This window comes from Canis lupus, chromosome 12 (assembly GCF_011100685.1).
Source record: "Canis lupus familiaris isolate Mischka breed German Shepherd chromosome 12, alternate assembly UU_Cfam_GSD_1.0, whole genome shotgun sequence".
Taxonomy (NCBI): Eukaryota; Metazoa; Chordata; class Mammalia; order Carnivora; family Canidae; genus Canis; species Canis lupus.
The window spans coordinates 64747486-64770547 of record NC_049233.1 but is presented as its reverse complement, the minus strand read 5'-3'; the positions used below and the strand labels follow the sequence as shown (position 1 = coordinate 64770547).

At 38.3% G+C, this 23062-nt stretch overlaps 1 protein-coding gene across 6 annotated transcripts in view; it reads left to right on the top strand.

Annotated features, from left to right (window-relative positions):
* Positions 1-23062, top strand: part of PDSS2 (decaprenyl diphosphate synthase subunit 2) — a 249693-nt gene that overhangs the window by 172070 nt on the left and 54561 nt on the right. For all 6 annotated transcript variants that reach the window (XR_005368098.1, XM_038554861.1, XM_038554863.1 and 3 more), the window contains one exon: positions 3284-3358. Coding sequence is in view for 5 of the 6 variants with exons in the window: in XM_038554861.1 (XP_038410789.1) it covers positions 3284-3358 (75 nt within the window). In the remaining variant the exon portion in view is untranslated. The remainder of the gene's footprint in view (positions 1-3283; positions 3359-23062) is intronic.

Here is a 23062-nt window from a genome sequence, read left to right as displayed (position 1 = left end):
ATCAAAGTTTACCAAAAAAAAAAAAAAAAAAAAAAAAAACAGTTTTCAAATTTACATGCCTAATTATAAATACTAAGATTTGCATTTCTAGAAGCTCAGAATCAGATTTGGAAGGGACCCTCAAGAGTTGTGTTTTGCAACTTCCCTCATTTTATATTTGAGAAAACCCCAAACTCTGAGAAATGCATCGGTTTGCCCCAGATCTCCCAGTGAAATTAGTAGTAGGCCTTGAAATAGAATCTGGATCCTCTGCCTCTTAATGCTCTACTTTCTTTCATTACAGCCCTCTAATTTGTTGACCTTCCAAGAGTGGCTAACCTTGATGCTCTTTTAAGTCTGTCTTCTTTTTGTAGTAGAAAGTGTTCGCTTGCGCCCCATCCTCCCTAGGCCTAAAGAACAGAAGCCCTTGGGTCTTGTCTAGAGCGCCAAGAAGTGGGGGGCTTAGGCTCTTAGTCCCTGGACATCTGGCAATTAGGCTTCTGGATTCCCTGGCAGACACTATCCATGCTACCATTTGGCACTGCTGGAACAAGTCATTTCACAAGAATCTAAGGGAGAAAAGTATTACGCAGGTGCTTTCTTATATTTAAGTATAAGAGATGTCTAAACAGGTGAATGCCTGTGTTGGTAAGCCATATATTGGGAAAAAAAGGTTCAGATCATTAAATGGCCTTGTTAAAGTATGTGTTGTTGCTAGTCCTGTGGTCTTTCTAGAAATATAACAATTTTAAAGGAAGATGAGACTTAAACACATCTGTCTTTGGTATAATTTTAAAAGTAAAGGGGCACCTGGGTGGCTCAGTTTGTTAAGCTCTGCCCTCAGCTCAGGTCATGATCCTAGGGTTTTGGGATCCAGCCCCGCATCATCAGGCTCCCTGCTCAATGGGGAGTCTGCTTTTCCCTCTCCCGCTCCCCCTGCTTGTGCTCTCTCTCTCTCTCTTTCTGTCAAATAAATAAAATCTTTTTAAAAAAATAAAAGTAAAAAAAAATAAAAAAATAAAAGTAAAGGAAACATTTCAGGCAATGGAAAGAGGCTTATGTGTGCACTGAGTCAGTCACCCTTGCCTGGGAAACACTCAACTCCCTTAGGCTATTCCTGCTTTTCATAATCTCTTACCATCCTTGACTTGTTAACCCAAAGAAGTCCAAAGTTTTTTCCTCAGTGGTCATCACTGAGTATGAAGGTGTATCCTGTTTGAGTGAGTGGCTTATTTGGAAGTATGGGTCATTTATAAATTATAAACTTGTAAGTGTAGGTCTGCCTATATTTGCTAATTACATAAAAGAGAAAAAGAGTGAGAGAATAAAATGTTTCTGTTGCTTCTCTCTGGTTTGAAATTTCGGGGAAGGGATCCCTGGGTGGCGCAGCAGTTTAGCGCCTGCCTTTGGCCCGGGGCGCGATCCTGGAGACCCGGGATCGAATCCCACGTCGGGCTCCCGGTGCATGGAGCCTGCTTCTCCCTCTGCCTATGTCTCTGCCTCTCTCTCTCTCTCTCTGTGTGACTATCATAAATAAATAAAAATTTAAAAAAAAATTTTCGGGGAAGTAAAGGCATAATCTAGTTATCCAGAGCCATTGTTAAAAGTTCATGCCATCATTTTGACGTTGAATGTTGGACTTTCTCTTTGAAATCCCTCTTCGCTTCACCAGTACTGGTCTCAGAGCTCAAACTGTTTCAAAACCGTAACATTTCTTAGTGAGTGATTGATCTGTATTACGTGTCCAGCCATCAGGGGGATCTTGGGATGTTGCTTGTATAAACTGTAATCCAATCTGATGCTTTGCATTTAGTTACAATCTTTCATAGACCTATTGGCGATACTCTATCCTTCTGGATTTGGGAATAGGGCTTATCTGATACCTTCAGGGGGAAAAAATCCATTCATTTTCTTTTCTCCCCACTTAAATAACTCAACACATCTGGTAACACTGTAGGATCATTGTCCTTCTAGTTCCTCTGCAGCTCATATTGCTACAATATTTCTTAAGTATTTGGTTACCTAAAGGGCAATGTGATTAAAAAAAAAAAAAAAAAAGACTTTGTATAGGTCTTACAAATTAACCCATCTGCAGAGCTAGAAAAAAAAATATGCCTTTAATCAGCAAAATTTCCATATCAGCAGCCTTGTCTGTGTTACATAGTATGAATGTAAATATAAATTTGGAGATAAATGCCCATGTATTAAAATTTTAAAGCAAGTCTTTCCACAAATTAATATAATCTGCCTCTAAGAAAATGTTTATTAAATGTAAGGTACCTGAGATTAAAGTACCTTCTTGTTTGGGTCTGTATCCTTTGGCTTAATAATGTCTTCAATTACAAGAATGATAAAAGCTGAAACAAAATCCTTTAATTCAATCAGAACTGAGCTAAATTTTAGGAAGCAGAGAGTGGGAATCAGATACGGGAACTGCATAATATAGGAAGCTAAATATACAAGATATTAAGACTTTTTGAGAAGTGGTTGGGGCTGCTTTGAGGAATTCCATTTGAAATGGCTGCATTGAACATTAGAGTAATACCACTATTTTATTCTCCTGAATTAAGATGTTTTATGCAAACAACTGTAAATTGTGCAGTACCTCCAAAGAGACTGTTTTCTGCTTGTTTTACATTCTGGAACAAGTTCAAAGCTTTTGATTTTGCTTCTTTTTCTTTTTTTTTTTTTTTTTTTGTTTTGTTAATAGCCTGAGTCTTGGAAATACTACAGGTTTGATGAATATGATTTCAATATTGCAGTTCTATAAAAATTTTTAGTGTTTATGGTACATTTGACCCAGGGGCCCTACACCAAACATATCCACAGTGCATTTTAAGTACAACAGAATGAACACATTTGAAAGGTTAACCATTCTTTTGCTTTTGCTTTTCTTTCTGTATTAAGTATGAAAATTAGCATTGTAATGACTCCCGGAATGGAGATATTGAAAAATTATCCACCTGACAGAAATAAACATACAGAAAATAAATCGAGTTAAAATTTCATTAGGTATCTAAAATTTAAGCTTATGTTCAAAATGGCTATTACTGGATTTTCATGTATATTAGTTCAATGCTATGCTTATAAGATTTTTTTTCTTGAATTATGCCTGAAAAAAACTGGATCACAGCTCTAATATCCAGGTGAGCAATGCCATTTGCCAGGATCTTTGTATATAGCCCTATTTTTTCTATCAAACACACATACTGCCTTGCTACCAAGCCTTCTGAGGCATTCTGAGGTAAAAATGCGGGCAAAATTTTATAATTATTTATCTTGATTCTTTTTTATTGTTTTTTAGGTTGTGGAACTTTTAGCAAGCGCTCTTATGGACTTGGTCCAAGGAGTATACCATGAAAATTCTACTTCAGCAAAGGTAAGGATTTGGTATTCATTATAAAATGTTAAGTTAAAAACCCTCATGGCAAAACTAGAATTGACGAGTGAAAATGTCATTCTTGTTTTGTGTTTAAATTGTACATGACATTTTTTTTAGATTAGTGTTTTGGCTACAAATTCATGGCCATACGCTTAGTACATAGCAGATTTAGCCAATTAAAACAACCTCTTATCCTCTGGCTGGATTCACAGTCTGTTCAATCTGCCGCAGCCCGGTAGACACCAGGATGCTGCTGGCTGGCAGGTAGCACCGTCACCAGGCAGGCAGGCTGGAGAAACAGCTCGTGCTGAGGTGGCTGGGCCCAGCCTTTCCCCCGAGGAAGGGGCTTTCCATGTCCCAGAAGAGTGGACATGATCTGAAGAAGACCACTTTTGGGGGCCTGAGGGAGGAAGGTCTTTTACAAGATCCAGAATTTACTACAATTATTAACTTCTCTGTGATAAGAAGTAGGATGGTTGTGCAGTTGGATCATTTGAATTAATTATATGGACCTAGAATTAAGGTTTTTTGACTCATTTAACAGGACATCTTATGGGTTAGGTTTTATTTCTTTAAAATGCAGTTACTTCATTTCAGTAAGATATTGAATGTGAAGCAATTGCCTCATTGACCACCACCATCATTTAACATGGTATATACTGTTATACAGGATTCCTGTCTTAGTGTTTCATTATTCTAACTTTCTTAGCATCTGTATTAGCAAGATTTGATTCACTGCAAATTAGAGAAAATACGCACGTATGCACATCTTAGGCTTTTTGACATTTCCATTTGAAAAAAGAAAGACAAATTTTCCTGGAAATGAAACATAGGGCATGAGCAACTTGGATAGAAAATTTGAAAGTATAACCCAGGGACTCTGGATGGTTCAAAGAGTGGTAAGTAAAATATGAGGAATTGTACCTTGAACGTCTGCTAACATTTGGTTCAAGGAACCACAGTTCCCAGTAGGCATATCTAGCTTCGCCTAAGCAGCATAGTGGTATGTGGAGACCTGGCAAGGATATATGACCACATTGGGACCCCCCTTTGCTGCATTTTTCAAAAACCTAACATACTTCACTATACCATAGCTGAGGGTTAATAGCAGATGGTAAAATGGAGGATTCCTAATGTAGCTCCACTCATAAAAAGTTGCCTCATATATAGTATGATAAAGATGATGATAGATGAGCACATAACACTGCCAAGCAACTCATCTATGTTTCTTCATTTAATCTTCACAGAAGTCTGCTAGCAGACACTACCGCTTCCCCATTTTATATATGGGAAAACTGAGGTTTAGAAAAGATTAAATAATTTGCCCACGGTCATACAACTTATTAGTTGAGATTTGAACTCCAGACTCTTCTCATTTTCTGCCTCTCTACCTTAATGAAACCCAATTCGTTAGCATCCTCTGCCGTACCTGAGATCCCACCATTTTTGATGATTATAGTGACCTCTTCTGGTGGTTGAGCCATTGTTTTCCCCTGGGATAGTTCTAGGTGTTCAACTTAGTTCCATGTAAGATATTAATATTTTACAGTTAAGTACTTTAATTTTTAGGCGAAAGTGTTTTTTTTTTAAGATTTTATTTATTTATTCATAGACATAGAGAGAAAGAGGCAGAGACACAGGCAGAGGGAGAAGCAGGCTCCGTGCAGGGAGCCCGATGTGGGACTCGATCCCGGGACCCCAGGATCACACCCCAGGCTGCAGGCGGCGCCAAACCGCTGCGCCACTGGGGCTACCCTTAGGCGAAAGTGTTATTACTGGTTTTAGGGTTCTTGATTTATCCGCTCCTACCATTTGTCCGCCATAACTAACCTAATTCGATAATAATTTCGTGAACATTTGTTAAGTACTTCCTATGTGTCAGGCAACCTAATGGCAACAACAATAATAAACACTCCGAGAGTACTTTACAGTGTGCTAATATTTTCTTTCTATACAATCACCATGAAAGGGGGGACATTGGTTGGTATGCCCATTTTATAGAGGAAAAGCCTGAAATTCAGGGATGACAAATAGCAGGAAAGCACAGTGTCTGGAAACTATTTGGGGATGCATGTTTCCCAGTGACATGACCTGAACCCAGGTTTTTTGAGTCCAAGTCCCACATAATCTGTTTCTTCCTGGGAAAGAGAAAAGAGGAAGCAACAAAAGTCTTTGAAAGACTGTTGATCTGTGCACTGCCACTTAGTAAGCACTAATTGCTGACTTTGATTAGCTAGTTTTACTCAAAAGAATCTGTAGCGATGCTTTGTTCGTCTGCCCTCTTTCCCTACCATCTCCTCAAACACAGCCCTTGAAAGCACTAGAGACCTTCTTTAAGCAATTACATTCCTGAATATAGCCAAACCATATAAAGCGCTGTTTTGGGTTTTTGTTGGTTTTTTTTTTTCCTTTTTTTCTTTTTATAACGGAAGCAAAATGCATAGTTGAACTGAAGCTGTGGGGGTGCTTCTTGATGTCTCCATTTGTGCCCTAGGTCCAATTTAGGTTAACCACATTTCCCTTCCTAACCAGAAAAATCCTGGCACTCTTTATTTTCCCCCTCCTCTTAAGTGTGCTTGCCATTGCAATGGCAGTTCAGAATTTGGGTTTTCTGACTTGGCCCAGGAATCACTTCAGAGGCAGAGAGCACCGCCCCACATGGAGCGCCTTCAAGGTTTTCGTGTTCTGGCATGACTGGGTAGCAGCCACAAGTGGAGGTCATGTGGGAAGCGAGTGGCACAACCTCCGTAGCCTTGGGCCAATTCAGTACACAAAAGAATTGCTTTGTGATTTAAAATCAGCTGCAAACCATTTCATCTCCCTAGGGAGAAGAGAATACAATAGCAGTCTGTTTTCTATATGGCTACTTAATGCAGTGATGGAGAACCTGGGTAGTACAAAAATAGCTTTTTGTGGAGTCGTATCTATGTGACCAGGGGAGATGCATTAAAAGCAAACGGAGGGGAATTACAACTGAACAGATTCAAAATCACCTTCTCCATAAGTTTGTAGAGTAATTACCTAATCCTCCTCTAAACGATGAAAATTTTGTGACTTCTGTCGGTAACACTTGACAGATAATAGGTAAATTGTGATCATGTAAACATTCGAAGTGATTTCGGAAATTCATCCCTTGTTCTAGCCATTGAAAAACAACATTTTTATTTTTGTGTTTGCTAGTCTGTGAGCCATTTTTCCCTTATAATAAAAATTAGCCATGTGCTTTCTTTAGCATTCATAATATCTCCCCTCCCTCTACCTGTTTTGTTGTTGTTAGTTAGCTAATTGGAAAAAAAAGCATATTAAATAGAAAAATTGCATATATTTTTTAAAGATTTCATACATGAGAGACACACAGAGAGAGAGACAGGCAGAGGGAGAAGCAGGCTTCCTGTGGGGAACCTGATGCAGGACTTGATGCAGGACTTGATCCCAGCCCCTGGGACCAAACTCTGAGCAGAAGGCAGATACTCAATCCCAGCCACTCAGGCGTCCTGAAAAATTGCATATTAAATGTAATGGTTGTTTACCATTCTAAGAGTTCCCCAGTAAGGTTCTGCTTTGTACGTGGTATTCCTGTTACTCACTATACCCAATAAATATTTTACGTTTTAGTAAAATTGGCTTTGAATCCACAGACCTTTATATCTAAAATAATCTTTTTAATATAGTTATCTTATACTTTGTTTCTAATTAGAAGAGTAACTGCATGTTCATTAAATAAAAATTGAAAGCATAGAAAAAGGTCAAGAAGAAAATAAAAATTATATTACATAAACCATTCCCCAGAAATGAATCGTGATTACTCCTCAGTGTATTTCCTTCTAGATTTCATTCTGTATCTTTCCCATTTTAGAGTTACTATTCTATATAAGTTTTTACCGTGGTTTGTTCCCTAGGATTTGTCATTAAAAGTCTTCAAAATTTAATTTTAATGGCTACTTAATATTTCTCCATACTACTATAATTTACGGAACCATTGCACAATTTTTTAGATGCTTACCCTGTTTTCTTTTTTGTAATGAATTTTAGCAATATTATGTATTATGATGAGCCTCTTTATGTATATGACTCTGCTCTATTTCATACTATTTGCTAAAAAAAAAAATCTGAAAGTGAGATTTGTTTTTTAATCAAAATTAAGAATATTTTCAATATATTCCTATGCAGAAAAAGCTTGCTGTCCTTAGAAAAGCCAGCTTATAGGGTACCTGATGGCTCAGCCAAGTAAGTATCTGACTTGATTTTGGCTCAGGTCATGATCTCAGGGTCATGGGATGGAGCCCTGCATCAGGCTCTGTGCTCAGGGGAAAGCCTGTTTGAAATTCTCGCCCTCCCTCTCCCTTTGCCCCTACCCCCTTAAGTAAGTAAATCCTTTTTAAAAAAGAAAAGAAAAACCTGCTTATAAGGTTGGCCCATGGCTGCCATCTAGGAACTTGGATTTTAGGAGTGTCTCTACCATTATCTAACTGATAAGTAAAGCTCACTGTACCCAAACTGTTTCTGCAAACAGTGTGGTTTATTTTGAATACCTACTTTCTGGGAGTCTAGAATTTTGGCATATGCTAGATAGGGGGTGACCAACCCCTCTGAAAAACTGAGCTCTGAGATTCCAATGAATTTCCCCAGTAGACAGCATTTCATATGTTATAGTATGTGTTAATTCTTGGAGGAATCAGTCACATCCTGTGTGACTCCACTGGTAGAGGACTCTGGGAAACTTGCATCCAATTTCCTGCAGACTTCATCTCTTGCAGCTTTTTCCCCTTTGCTGGTTTTGCTTTGTATTCTTTTGCTGTAATAAATCATGAGTTCGACTGTGGGTTGAGTTCTAGGAGTTCCTCCAAACAAGGCATGGAAACCTTGGAGTTGTCTTAGAGACCCCTAGACACTCTTTCTCTGGTTCTTTATTATTTATTTCCCACCCTCTTCTATTCCTTCCTTGAGAATCTAACCACAGTCCTCTACAACTCTCATGTTGGTGTTGAAATGGGGAACAGCATTTGAAGTGGGGAACCTCTTTCCTGTCTTCAGAGGTTCTGTAAATGCTGGCTTGACTCCAGTCTCAGAAAGTGAGAGGGTTTTAAAGAGGATCCAGTTCTCTTGGAAAAGAACTGGTTTGAACATAGTCACTAAAATTACAAAGATCCATTCTGTTTTTTTCCAAGTGTAGATTATGCTGTCAGTAGATTAAGAGAAATAGGAAAGATAACTTCTGTCCATCTATTTGTTTTTTTTATTTCTTTATGCTTATCTTCTATTATTAGTCCCTTAGCAGCTTTCAAGTAAAATATAAAAAAGATAATTCAGTCCACCAGAAAGTTACAGATTAGCTCCTACCTGCAAAGCTCAATGCCACCTTCTAAAATACAAGAAAAAGATGAGCAAGATGAGTTTTGTCCATTGAAAAACCTAACAGGGGATGCCTGGGTGGCTCAGCAGTTAAGCACCTGCCTTTGGCTCAGGGTGTGATCCCGTGGTGCTGGGAGTCCCACATCAGGCTCCCTACATGGAGCCTGTTTCTCCCTCTGCCTATGTCTCTGTCTCTCTCTGTGTCTCTCATGAATAAATAAATAAAATCTTTAAAAAAAAGAAAAAAACTAACAGGAGGAAAATGTGAACAAAAGTCACATCTGGTTGGGAAAATCAGGAAAGACATGAAGGAAAATGTAATATATGAGATGGACATTTAAGGATGGAAAGGATGTCTGCTGATGGAGGAGGATGGCATTCCACCAGAGGAAACATGATCAAAAGTCGGGAGACATATTTAAGCTTAGGGATTCATCCAAGTTAGAATAGAAAAATCATAAAAATACTGGAAAAGTAGCTTTTGTCACATGATTGAAGACTTTTAATGCCAGATATAGAGCTAAAACCAGATTTAGTACGTAAGAGAGGGATTGAATTTTTTTTTTTAAGATTTTATTTATTCATGATAGACAGAGAGACAGAGAGAGGCAGAGACGCAGGCAGAGGAAGAAGCAGGCTCCATGCCGGGAGCCCGACGCGGGACTCAATCCCGGGACTCCAGGATCGTGCCTTGGGCACAAAGGCAGGGACTAAACAGCTGAGCCACCCAAGGATCCCCTGGGATTGAAGATTTTTTTTTTTTTTTTTGGATTGAAGATTTTTAAACAAATAAATTACATGATCAAATTAACCTTTGGGAAAGCTAATTCATCAGTTGTCATTATGATGATTTATAGGGGTTAGAGGTATATAAAAACAATTGGAAAGCCAAAACAATAAAGGCTAGGGGTAATCTTCCTCCACTTTAACACAGTTGGCCCCTTCTTGATATTCATATCATATATCAACGAGCCCCCCACCCAATCCTAAGCAGCCACCCTACCTAATTCCCTTTATTTTATTAATCACAGTTGTAACTATTTGATATTATTCTTATAGTTTCTCCTACAAGCATATTAGCTCCATGAGAGGTGGGATTTTGTTTATCATTGTATTCCCAACACCAGAACTGTGCCTAACACATTAGTAGTTACTCAAAAATAGTTGTTAAATTAATGATACAGCTTTATTGATGTACAGTAAATTGCAAATATTTAAATATATTTTAAATATATTTTAAATATATTTTAAATATATTGTTTTATGACCCAGATAAGATGTATCTTGGGAAATGTTCACTTAAAAAGAATATGTATTCTGCTATTTTTTATGGAGTGTTATGTAAATATCAATTAAGTCAGATTGGTTGATAGTGTCATTAAAGTCTTCTATATCTGTAATTGTTTTCATTCAGCTCGTTTTCTCAATTACTAAGAGAAGGGTGTTAAAGTTTCTGACTATAATTATTGATTTTTTGCTTTCTCCTGGCCATAGTTCTGTCAGTTTTTCCATCATGTATTTCAAAGCTCTGCTTTAGGCACATTAACCTTTAGGATCCTTATGTTATCTTGATTATTTTATCCCTTTATCATTATCTTTTTTATAATGATCTTTTTTTAGCCCTAGTAATATTCTTTATATTGATTTTTGTCTTGTTTTGTTTTTCTGATCTCTCCCTTATCTGATACTAATTTAACCACTTCAGCTTTCTTTTAATTGAAATGAGGTATATCTTTTTCCATTCTTGTACTGTTTTTATATTTAAAGTGGGCTTTGTATATGTAGCATTTATTTGGATCTTGCTCTTTTATTTAGTCTGGCAATCTCTACCTTTTAATCTGTGAGTTTAAATCAGTTATACTTGATGTGTTTATTGAAACGATTGAGTTTAACTCTGCTATTTTGTTATTTGTTTGCTATTTATCCCATTTGTTCTTTTTTCCATTTTCTTCTTTTTCTGCCTTCCCTTACATTATTTTTTTATAATGCCCTTTTGCCTCCATTTTTACTTGTTAACTACAACTCTTTGCTGCATTTTTAGTAGTTACTCTTGAATTTATAATATATGGCTTTAATTTATCACAGTTTAGTTTCAATGACAGTATACTTTTACTTATAGGGGAAGCTTACAAATGGTTATTTCTACTTCTTCCCTCTCAGGCTTTGTGTTATTTTCATGTATTTAGTTTGTATATAGTATAAATCTCACAACATAGTGTTACTATGTTTGCTTTAAACATTGAATTATATTTTAAAGGGTCTTAAAATTTTTTAAGTCTTTTTTTTTTTTTTTTTAATTTTTTTTTTTTTATTTATTTATGATAGTCAGAGAGAGAGAGAGAGAGAGAGGCAGAGACATAGGCAGAGGGAGAAGCAGGCTCCATGCACCGGGAGCCCGACGTGGGATTCGATCCCGGGTCTCCAGGATCGCGCCCTGGGCCAAAGGCAGGCGCTAAACTGCTGCGCCACCCAGGGATCCCTTTTTAAGTCTTTATATTATCCCCATAGTTAATATCTTCAGTGCTTTTCATTTCTTTCTGTCAGTCATTCAATCATCCAAATTTCTATGTGGTGTTATTTTCCTCCTTCATAGACTTCTTTCAACATTACTTCTAGTACAGGTTTACTGGTGATTAATTCTTCCAGCTTTTGTATAAGAAAAAACTTTTATTTTGACCTTGTTTTTAAGATATATTCAATGGATATAAAATTCAAGATTGACAAATTTTTATGTTACTTCACTGTCTTCTTACATATGTTTCCAAAAAGAAAGTTGCTGCCATCCTTATTTTTGTTGCTTATTTTTATTCACATTTTGTACAAAATGTGTCTAAATTTCTTGCACTGTTTCTATTTTTTTCTCAGCCATTGGTTTTGAGCATTTGAATTATGATGTGCCTTGGTGTCATATTTTTCATGTTTCTTGTGCTTAGGGTTCATTGAGCCTCTTAGATCTGTGAGTTTATTGTTTTCATCAAATTTGGAAAATTTTTGATCATTATTTCTTCCAAATACTTTTTCTGTCCTCCTCTCTCCTTCTCACAGGGTCTCAAATTACTTCTGTAATAGGTTGCTTAACAGAGCCCACTGTTGCTGTATTTTTTTTCAGTGTTTTTCTCTTTGCATTTCATTTTGGATAATTTCTATTGGTGTACATTCAAGTTCACCAATTTATATCTTCTGTGTTTCTATTTAACATGCTCAATGTTTCTTCTAGTTCCTAGACCATATGGACTACAGTTATGAAAACTGTTTTAATATCCCTGTCTCCTAATTCTATCATCTGTGTCATTTCTGAGTTGATTTCAATTGACTGATTTTTCTCCTCATTTTGCATTGTGTTTTCCTAGCCCCCTTACTTTTTTTTTTTTGCATGCTTTTTTTTTTTAAGATTTTATTTATTTATGCATGAGAGACAGAGAGAGGGGGGGGGGCAGACACACAGGCAAAGGGAGAAGCAGGCTCCATTCAGGGAGCCCAACATGGGACTCGATCCCGGGTCTGCAGGATCCCACCCTGGGCCAAAGGCGGCGCTAAACCGCTGAGCCACCAGGGCTGCCCATATGCTTGGTTATTTTTGAGTGGGTGCCAGACACTGTGAATTTTATTTCATTGGATTCTAGATCTTTTTGTATCTCTATAAATATTCTTGAGTGCTCTTCTGGAATACAGTTTAGTTACTGGAAAACGTTTGATCTTTTCAGGTCTTTTAAGTTTTGTTAGGCAGGACTGGAATAGCATTTAGTCTAGGTCTAATTTTCCCCACTTCTACAGCAAAACCTTTCTGAGTACTCTGCTGATACCTTGTGAATTATGAGGCTTTCCACTCTGACTAGTGGGAACAGGAACTAATTCCAGCCCTGTATGAGCTCTAGGGATTGTTCCCTCAATACCTTCTGAATGGTTCTTTCCTCACACTTTGATAGTATTCTTGCACCCATGCATTGGTAATACTCAGCTGAAGACTTCAGGGAAACCCTTTGTAGATCTCCAGAACTCTCTGTGCACCTCTCCTATCTTGAGTACCTTTCCCTGTGCAGTGGAAGTACATGTAGGTCAAGGGCCAAGGAGTTCAACAGGTGTTCTCTTTCTCAACTTATTAAGTGACTGAAAATTTATGTCTCCTGCTTTCTTACTGTCTCACTGTGTATTTTGTGTAATTAAGTCAATGTTCATCATCTTTTAACCTGTTCTTTATGTATCACAGCCTTTTGTTTTAGTGCTAAGTACCATCTAAATAGCATTTTCCCATAAAATTTACTGCTTTGCACAAAAATATATTTTAAAAAGTAATAGACAATAATTAGAAATGTAGGTATTTATACAGGTTGGTCTCAGTGTCTTTGTCTACAGATTATAGTATTTCTAGTCTTTTATGAGAGGCCTCAAGCTAAAACCACCCAGCTGAGCCATTACTGAATTCTGAACCAAAGAAATTGTGAAATATAATAAATGTTTCCATGTGCTTTGTCATTTAACCGCAATCTTCTCTCACGGTGGGCAGGGTGTATTTCTATGCTCTTGAACTCTGCACCCAGCCATTTGACTTCCTTTGGCCAATAGGAGGCTCTCTTGGGCTTCTGTGCTCACTATGCAGAAAATCTGTTCTGGCTAGACTTCTGGTCCAGTAAGAATGAGAAACACTTGAAACAGAGCCTCTCCAGCCAACCCAGAAACATACGGTGAGAAGCAGAGTCACCAGTCTAGATTAGCTGAACATAGCTCATCCGCAGACACAAATGATTACTGTTTTGAAGCCCCAGAGTCTGGGTGTAGCTTTACCAGTAGTGAATTGGGAGTCAGAAAGAGTCAGAGGGGGTCGCCTGAGTGGCTCAGCAGTTGAGTGTCTGCCTTTGGCTCAGAGTGTGATCCGGGGTCGGGAATCAAGTCCTGCATCGGGCTCCCTGCCAGGAGTCTGCTTCTCCCTTTGCCTGTGTCTCTGCCTCTCTCTCTCTGTCTCTCATGAATAAATAAATAAAATATTGAAAAAAAAAAAAGAGTCAAAAGATCTCTGGAGACCTGGAGGTCTATCTAGGCCAACCCTGTCATTAGGGTTCTGATTGGAGCAGTTGACTAGAGGCTTCTAGCCTGAGGACCCAAGTCCTGCCTTCCAGGACTAGAAACTACCAAGTAACTGGATTGTCAACCCTCCCCAGGCTAAAGACAGCAGAGGTTTCGTCCTTAGAATTTCAGGAAGGTCATGTCATGGCTGTTCAGGAAGCATCTACAGTGGGGGTTTTGTGTGTGTGTGTGTGTGTGTGTGTGTGTGTGTGTGTGTGCATTTGTTAAAGCTCTCCTAGTTTGTTAATCTTTATGAATAATCTGCACAATCACCACAAAGTCACTGCAGAATCTGCTCCTTTTTCCTAGCACTTCTTTGGCCTCTGCAGTTCTCCCTGACTTTTTTCAGTCTGTTCTTGTGTACCTTTCAGTGTTTTCTTGAGATCTTTTCTTTTTCATACTGGCCACATCCTACTAATCTGTATTTGGGTTCATGAATCATAAGTCATTAAAGCCAGTTGTCTTGCCGCCACCAAAATGAGCTTTGAATCCAAATGCAAAGATGACCTCCGATGTGGTCTTGTACATTTTAGTAAGTTTTTCCTAAATTTCTGTTATAGTTACTGTTGCCTTCCTAGGTTGAAGGACATTGATGACCATTCCTTTCCACTAGTTAGTTGGTCATGGATTTCTTCATGTTATTCATGATAGCAGTCATCCTCAGGCAGCCAGAGAGGAATACAGTGTTTCTATGGGGACGTCATTGTGCAGCATGCAAGCAGAAGCATAAAATAATGTGGAAAATCCAGGGCTTTGCAGACTCTTCCCATAAAAATGGATGAAAGTCGGCAAGGAAGGTTAACTAGAGAATCAGTGAGTTTGAGTTCAAAGAAGCTAATTAACCTTTTCAAAGTGGAAGGGAGTTCATGTTGGAAGTTTATTTTTGTAGATTAGAAATAGGAAGAGTTTATTTTCCTTTCTGTGGGATTAAAAAGTGTGTGTGTGTGTGTGTGTGTGTGTGTGTGTAAAAACTATATTGAAAAGAAAACATATTTTAAGAGATTTAAAAGTGAAACAGTGAGTGCCATATAAAACTATTAAGATACTCTGGGGTATATTTCACTGGTACATTTACTCACAACCTGTCCCTCACATTGCACCCAAGGCATGTATTAACGAGCTAATAAAACATGCCATGTCATGTTTTATTGTTTGCTGGGCATCTGTTCAAGCTTATATCACTCACATATCCAAGACTTTGAAGATGCTAGTAGTGGTGATAATAAATACCTATAATTTTACTAACATCCTTTTTTCATAAAGTAGGCACAGTCTTAAATCATTCATTGCAAATAAAAATACTGAATTTATTCCGACTTAAAGGCTACTGAGAGTGGTTTTAAAAAAAAAAAGATTTTATTTATTTATTCATAAGAGATACAGAGAGAGAGGCACAGACACAGGCAGAGGAAGAACCAGGCTCCGTGCAGGGAGCATGATATGGGACTCGATCCTGGGGCTCCAGGATCACACCCTGGGCTGAAGGCGGCGCTAAACCGCTGAGCCACCCAGGCTGCCCTGAGAGTGATTTAAAATGCTTTTTTAAATTATGAAATGTATCATTCATACAAAAGAGTATATGCAACAGATACATGTAGTTTAAAGAAGAATAAGAATAATAAAGGTACTCACCATCGCATTTAAGCAATAGTACTGTATCTTTTTTAATCCACACAGTGTTTTTATTTAAAGGAAATAGCAAATGTATTGTGAAGTAAGCATATTAGAATCAAATGTAGGAGTATTAAGTTAAATATATAGAGGTGAAAAGTGAAGGTTGATACACATACTGAGAAGGCAAAAAAGCTATTGGTGACTGAGACAGCTTAGTACATATAATGGTCCTGTCAATTAAGTAGACCCTCACGTTTAGAGTGGGTCTGTTGGTGAATGTTTTTATTTGTTCAGTGTTTAAATTGAATTTGTACACCATTTAAAGGTACTCTAGGTCACTCACTGATAGCTATCACAGCAAAACAACTTAAGAGGCAGTTTATTTGCCTGAGAGATAAAACATGACTATTAAGCATGTAAATTGTTTAATAGAATACCATTCTGATCACAGGACAAGAATAGACCTTTCAGAAAATGAAGCCCAAGCCTTCAATTACCAGTTGTCTATATGCCAGTGAGTCTCAATTTATATCTCCATTCCAGACCACTCCTGAGCTCTAGTGCTAGATATTTTGCTGCTTATTCAATATTTCTTCTTGGAGCTCTTTACAGGCACATCAGACTCAGTATATGTAAGACCTGATATATGATCTTTCCCTCCAAACCCACTCCATTCTTCTCTGTCTTCCTAAAGGGTACCAGTGTTTATCCACATTATCAGGTCAGAAACATAGGCATCATCCTTAACCCTCTGCCACTCACCTAGCTTACCCCCATGGCTGCCTTGCTCCATCTTCTGTATCATCACCTTAGCCAGGCACATAACTGCAAAGGAGCAGAGAAAGCAGGTGCTCTCCTGAGCTCTCTTCAGAAGTACAGTGTGGTGGTTTTAAAAAAAAAAAAGGCCACAATTATTATTCCAATTTTTTTTTTTTTTTACTTTCCTCCCATTGTCTCCTATCAAGTAGTGAGGATCTATGTCTCTTTCCCTTAAATCTCAATGGGCTTGTGAGAGCCTCAACCAATAAAATAGTATGGAAGTGACGCTACATGACTTCTCAGGCTCGGCCATAAAAAGGTCTCCTTGGATGCTTGCTATCTTGAAACCCTTCCTCTGTCTGGTCTTTCTGAGAACTCAAGTAACTCAGCTGCGTTTCCGAGAGAAGTCATGTGATGAGCCCGCAGGAGGCGCTCCATCCTCAGTCCCAAAAGGACCTCACCGAAGTATGGGTAAATAAGCTATCTTATGGGGATTGGATCTCTGATCACTCAGTGGTTCCAGCCCCTAGCCAATAGATCATGCCCAGCTTTTCGAGTCTTCCTGAGAGGCCCCAGGGAATCATGTAGCAGACAGACACCAGCCATCCTCTGTGTTCCAATTCCTGACCCACAGAATCTGTGAGCATAATCAAATGGTTGCCGTGTTTATGCCACTAAGGTGTAGGGTGGTTTGTAATGCAGAAATAGATAATCCCCGTATAGATCTTCTCAACATATTTTAAGGTGGTATGTTAATATGATGGTTGTGAAGACTCTGCTGCAAGACACTGTGAGGGACAGCCTAAATGTGCTTTCAGAATATCACTGATCAAGTCCTAACATTTATGCAGAAGGTGCTTATGTTTGTCAGCTTGGTTTGCCGCAATAAAATACCAGAGACTGGAAGGCTTGAACAACAATTTTATTTTTTCACAGTTCTGGAGGCTAGAAGTCCCACGTGAAGGTTCTGGCCAATTTGGGGCATCGGGCACAGTTAACCTGACAACGCCATGATATCAAGGTTTTCTGTCTCTCTGCCCTGCCTCCTAGTGTCCTGTGTATTATCAGGCTGGTGGCAGTTTGGCTATAGTTGTCCTGGGTGTGTCTTACCAAGACAGAGCAACATCCAGAAGAAACAGTTGCTTAGTTCCCCCTGGATCTCTCCCTGGAGCCTCCTGGTAGACTTCCCTCCTGTCTCCTTAGCTAGAAGTAAACCAGGTGCCCATTCCTAAAGTAATCATTGGCAAGTATTCCATGAAATGGGGTACATGCAAAATGACCCCCAAAGGCTGAAAGAGCTATAAGACTGAAGAAAAAGGCAAGACAAGTTCAGTTTGGTGGGAAGTGGCTTATTAGGGGGACTCAGGGACAGAAGCATGTGTTGGTAGCAGCTAGGCTGCAACCCCCACCTCCCTTAGGACCTATCTTTATAGCCTGGAGGCTGGGAGACCATACTAAGGAACCACCAGGAGGAGAATATTTAAGAGTAGGTGTGGATCCTAGTCCTGTCTCGTGGGGGCAGATCCAGGGCATTGTGCCCTGAGGGCACACTTAAGGGTGTGGTTAAATAAAGGGAAAGAATGTGGAAAGGAAAGGGGACTGCGCTGTAGGAGGCTTCAGGTCCCAGAACCATCATCATGGCAGATTTGTCCAAGGTGATATTAGTCTGGTTTACCATCAGAGCAGCAAGTACCTGAACAAAATTATTTGGTCTTGTTAGTAAGGAGGGAAAAGGAGGAAAGTGGATCCTGGGTGAGCAGCATCCTGTCCACAACAGGGAGCTATTTTGTTTCACTTTTTGAGCAACTTCTCTGGTTCCTGCCTCTCTGTCTCTGTTAGCTACCGCTTCACCTATCTGCTCACCTAGACTAGAATACTTCACCCCTTAATGGATCTTCTCTTTCTATTGCTTCCCCTCCAATCTAAACTGTCTCTGGAACAACCCAGCTAAATTGCACGTGTAATCATATCCTTTCCCCTGCCAAGAACAGTTTCCTAGCACCTAAATGATAAGATCCAAACCTCTGGACCTCTTACGTAACTAGTCTCCTCTTTCTTCACCTACCTCCCACTGTATGCTTCAACAGTATGGAACTAATACTGATGCCCCAAAGTTATCCTCTCCCTTCCCTTCCTGGCTAATTCCGGTTCATCATTCAAAACTAGATTCAGTTCCAACAGTCCCCCCATTGAAGCCTCCTTTAACTCTTCCTTAATAGAAGTACTTGCTCCCTTCTTTGTACTGTAAGCATGGCTCTCTTTTCAGATACCAAACTGCTTTCTATTTACTGTGTTTCTCCTCTGCTGAACTTCTAATTTTTATATCCACATATAGTGGTGCATATAGTAAGCTCACAGAAAAATCAGCTACCCGCATCTCCTGCACGGATGTGTGGTATATCAAACACCAGCCTACGCTGTGCATTTCAAAGCAGACCATGTTTCCTCTTGATGCTGACCAATCTGTTCATCTCAAAGAATTATTCAGTATTCCCTACTACATACCCTACTGTGCAAACCATCTGAAGACTATCTGCTGCCCTCTAGCTCTACAGATACCACCTGCTGAAGGATTTGTGCTGTAAAAGCCTTTCTCCATCCTGACCCCTTTTCAGCGTGGTCATTCCCATACATCTCAGCAAGAACTAACTAGTGAGGATGCCAGGAAGGAACTGGCTGGCTCTCAACCAAGGATTCCCTGGTAACCCTTCTCTCTAATTGGTGAGTGAAGTTTTAATAGCTTTAAATTGTATAGAAGCATTTTTTTAGGGACACATGGGTGGCTCAGTGGTTGAGCGTTGTGATCTGGGGTCCTGGGATTGAATCTCACATCAGGCTCCCCAGAGGGAGCCTGCTTTTTCCTCTGCCTGTGTCTCTGCCTCTCTCTGTGTGTCTCTCATGAATAAATAAATAAAATCTTTTTTTTAAAAAAAAGCATTTTTTTAAAACAGTATTTAGTTATACGCATGTATCAGATCTTACCAGTTTCTCTCCCATGATTTACATAGATATAAAGCTTCTTTACTGTCTCCCATGTGATTGGATTATAAATCAGAGCAAATTATTTTACCTTGTTAGATGATTCTGTTAAAATACTACACTTTTTTTTTTACTCTCTAGGAAGAAAAAAATGCTTATGATGTCTACTGTTTCTGATCTTATTACTCATGCTCTAGACTCTTGGATTTTTTTCAGTAGATATTATTAAAAGACTTAATTTACAGGTTGAAAATGCTTTTTTGATACATAGATAAAACATGTCATTCACTCTTAAATACAGCCTAGTTTCTCAACTACAAAAGATTTTGTATATATTTCTATTCTGTATTAAGCAAAATAGAATTTAGTTGCTATACCTCTGAAACCCAGCTCTGCCACTTACTAATATCTGATTTGGGTCAAAATATAGTCTTCAAAACTCTTTACCTTTTATTTTATTTTATTTTTTTAAGATTTTTACTTATTCATTTGAGAGGGAGGGAGAGAAGGAGAGAGCACAAGCCATGGGGAGGAGCAGAGAAGAGAAGGGAAGCAGACTCTCCACCAAGCACGGAGCCTGATGGACTTGGCAAGGGGGTCTCTATCCTAGGACCCTGAGATCATCACCTGATCCTAGGGCAGCCACCCAACCAACCGAGCCACCCAGGCACCCCAAACCTCCTTACCTTTTAAATGGGAAAAATGAGAACTAAGATTTTTGAGAGCTAATTTAATAGCGAACGTAAAAGTGCCATCACATAGCTAGTTCCCAGGAAATACTAGGTCTCATGCTCTCCCTTACTTCCTTTTTATTCCTAAATTTAGAGAGTCTTTATTAAAAATTTCCTGAACTTAATTTACTTTAAAATAAGGCTAGGTTCTCGTTTAACTTCCAAAATAGCTGAAAACGGCAACTGAAAGCATACATTTAGAGAGATCTGGTCTCTCACCAAACCCAAATTTATGCTGCATTTATAAAGATAGTGGCTCCAAGTATGGATCAGAGGTTGGAAACATGAAAATGAAGGATATTTGCCTACTTTCTTTAAAGTGCTTTTAACTCCACAGATAGCCAGTTCCTTAATCACCCAAACTCTTCTTTTTCTGATAATGTGAAAGGTAGAAGTTTGACTTGGCAAAGTTCTAGTTGGGGCTTTGTCATCTTCCTGCATCAGTTAATTTGCTTTTGTTCTGTGGCCATGGACCAGACCTTTCATCGTGACAAGCCACTTTATAAACACACTTTGGTCTCCTGTGAATACTTATGTACGAATGTATTACTTTCATTAGAAAAGCAACTCAAAGTACTTGTCCCCCAGACAATTCAGTTAGCAGAACAGCATATTATATCTGAGCAAAACCACCGGTGCCACTATCTCAGGCAAACATCGTCTTGCAGTCTTCAGTTTGTGTGTGTGTGTGTTATTTGAACCAGCCTTACTTGAGCAAAAAGGTCATGTGACAGTGAATAAGGGACCTGCGTTTTTTAAATTAATGTGCTTCTGTCTGACAGTCATTTGATAGGCACGTTGGTGTATGTTACCTTTATGGAAAAAAGGAAATCCCATCAAAAGTAATATTCATTCACAGTATCTTCCTTTTATAGATAATAAATCCAGTAAAAACTACACATATGTAAGTCGATGCTATAAGAATATCTAAATCTCATTTAGTCTGACTACATTCATTCATTTCACACAATTCTGTATCTAATGTGTGAAGATACTGATTTGAATGTGGTTATCAAACCAGGTCCTTGGTATTTTATAATTGTACATTAATTTTTCCTTTGTAATACAGCATGGTCTTCTTATAATATATACATGGCAAGCTGATGGAAATGAATGGAGGGACTTTGTTTCATTTGTAACCAAGTTCACAATATATAATAATTTAATGTTCAGGGAATAAATGTTCTGATTAACTTAGAAACAGAATTATTAACTTACACCCTTATTAACTTATGGTAGTAGATTTCTGGGGACTATAAATTAATTGTTTTCTTGGTCACGAATTTTCTAATTTTTTTTTCAGTGATCATGTATCACTTGCCTATTTTAAAATGTAGAAATAATGAACAATAAAATATCTTAATCACAATAAGAAAAATACAATGACCCAAACTGAATCTTTTATTGGAAATCCTACAAAAATTATTCTGAAATAGAATTATATTGCTTTATCTATACATTTATATCCTTATAAACATATATTTATAGATGCCATTCCTGGCCTATGAGCTTCTTGAGGACAGACTATTTATTAATCTTCATATCTATATTGTGTTGCAGAGAACCTGACCCATTATAGAACCTCAGTAAAGTTTGTTGTAAGAATACATGAGGATAGTGAACAAACCACAAAAAGTTAATTGAGAGTCATATAAATTTTTTTTTAAGATTTTATTTATTTATTCATCAGAGACGGAGAGAGAGGAGAGGCAGAGGGAGAAGCAGGCGCCACATGGGGAGCCTCTTATGGGATTCGGTCCCAGGACTCCAGGATCATGCCCTGGGCCAAAGGCAGGCACTAAACCGCTGAACCACCCAGGGGTCCCAAGAGTCATATAAATTTTTTAAATGACAATTTAAGCATTTCTTGAGACCAAGAAATGTAAAATATTACTCATCCATTTTTTTCTTTTTTAACAACTTCATTGAGCTACATTTTCATATTCTAAAATCAACCCATTTTGAGCATAAAATTCAGTGATTTTAAAAAACTGTATCACATTGTACAACCATCACCATAAATCAGCCTTAGAACATTTTCATTTTTATGCACACCCTCTAAGGTCCCTCATGCCCCTTCACAGTTTCCACCCCCAGCCTAGGCAACCACTAATCTACATTTCATTTAAATGAAGTCATACAATATGTGGCCTTTTGTGCCTGCCTCTTTCACTTGGCTTAACGTTTTTTTGAGATTCTTCCATTATAGAGCATGTGTCAGTAGTTCCTTCTCTTTTGTTGCTGAATAGCATTCGTTGTAGAGCTACTCATTAGTTTTTTTTTTTTTTTTTTTTTAAGATTTTACTTATTTATTCATATGAGAGAGAGAGAGAGAGAGAATGAGAGAAGCAGAGACACAGGCAGAGGGAGAAGCAGGCTCCATGCAGGGAGCCCGACTCAGGACTTGATTCCGGGTCTCCAGGACCATGACCTGGGCTGAAGGCAGCGCTAAACCGCTGAGCCACCCAGGCTGCCCAGTTTTAAAAAATTTTTAAAGAACATATAAATAATAAATGCAACAATATGATTCTATTCCTTGAGCAAACCTTTGTTGGACATGAAATATGGCCTAAATGATTGAAAGTATATAAAGATGCCTAAGATATTAGGTCTAACCTCATCAAGAAAAGACAAATAAGCAATCATACAATTTAGAAAGAATTAAATGCTATGTTGTAATACAAGTAAGGTAACCTTAGTCTAAAGAGGAAAGTATTTGTGAGAGTATTTGAGAAAGCTCCTCAAAGAAGTGATATTTGAGCTGGATGTGTTCAATGTAATAGGTAGAGAGAGAATGGGAAGAAATGGTATTCTTTTTGAAGGGAATGATATTTTGAAATTCACATAAGTGTGACAGTACATATTTTATTCAAGAAACAGCAAATTGTTCTGTGTTGCTGGAATGCAGGCCTCAAAGGACTATTTTGGGGAGGAGATGGGGCTAGAAATATTGCTTGGTACCAAAAAAGAGTGCCTTAATAGGATACTAAAGTTTATTTTGATTCTGTGAGTGGTAGGAAGGTATTCCAGAAGAATTATTTCAATTCTTTATTTTTTCCAAGTTAGGAAGGACAGAGAAAGGTGGAAATGAGAGAAAGAGAACAATACCAAAAGAAAGATAAAGATTCAGCAAATATTTATTCACACTTTTTTTTTTTAAGATTTTATTTATTCATGAGAGATGCAGAGAGGCAGAGACAAAGGC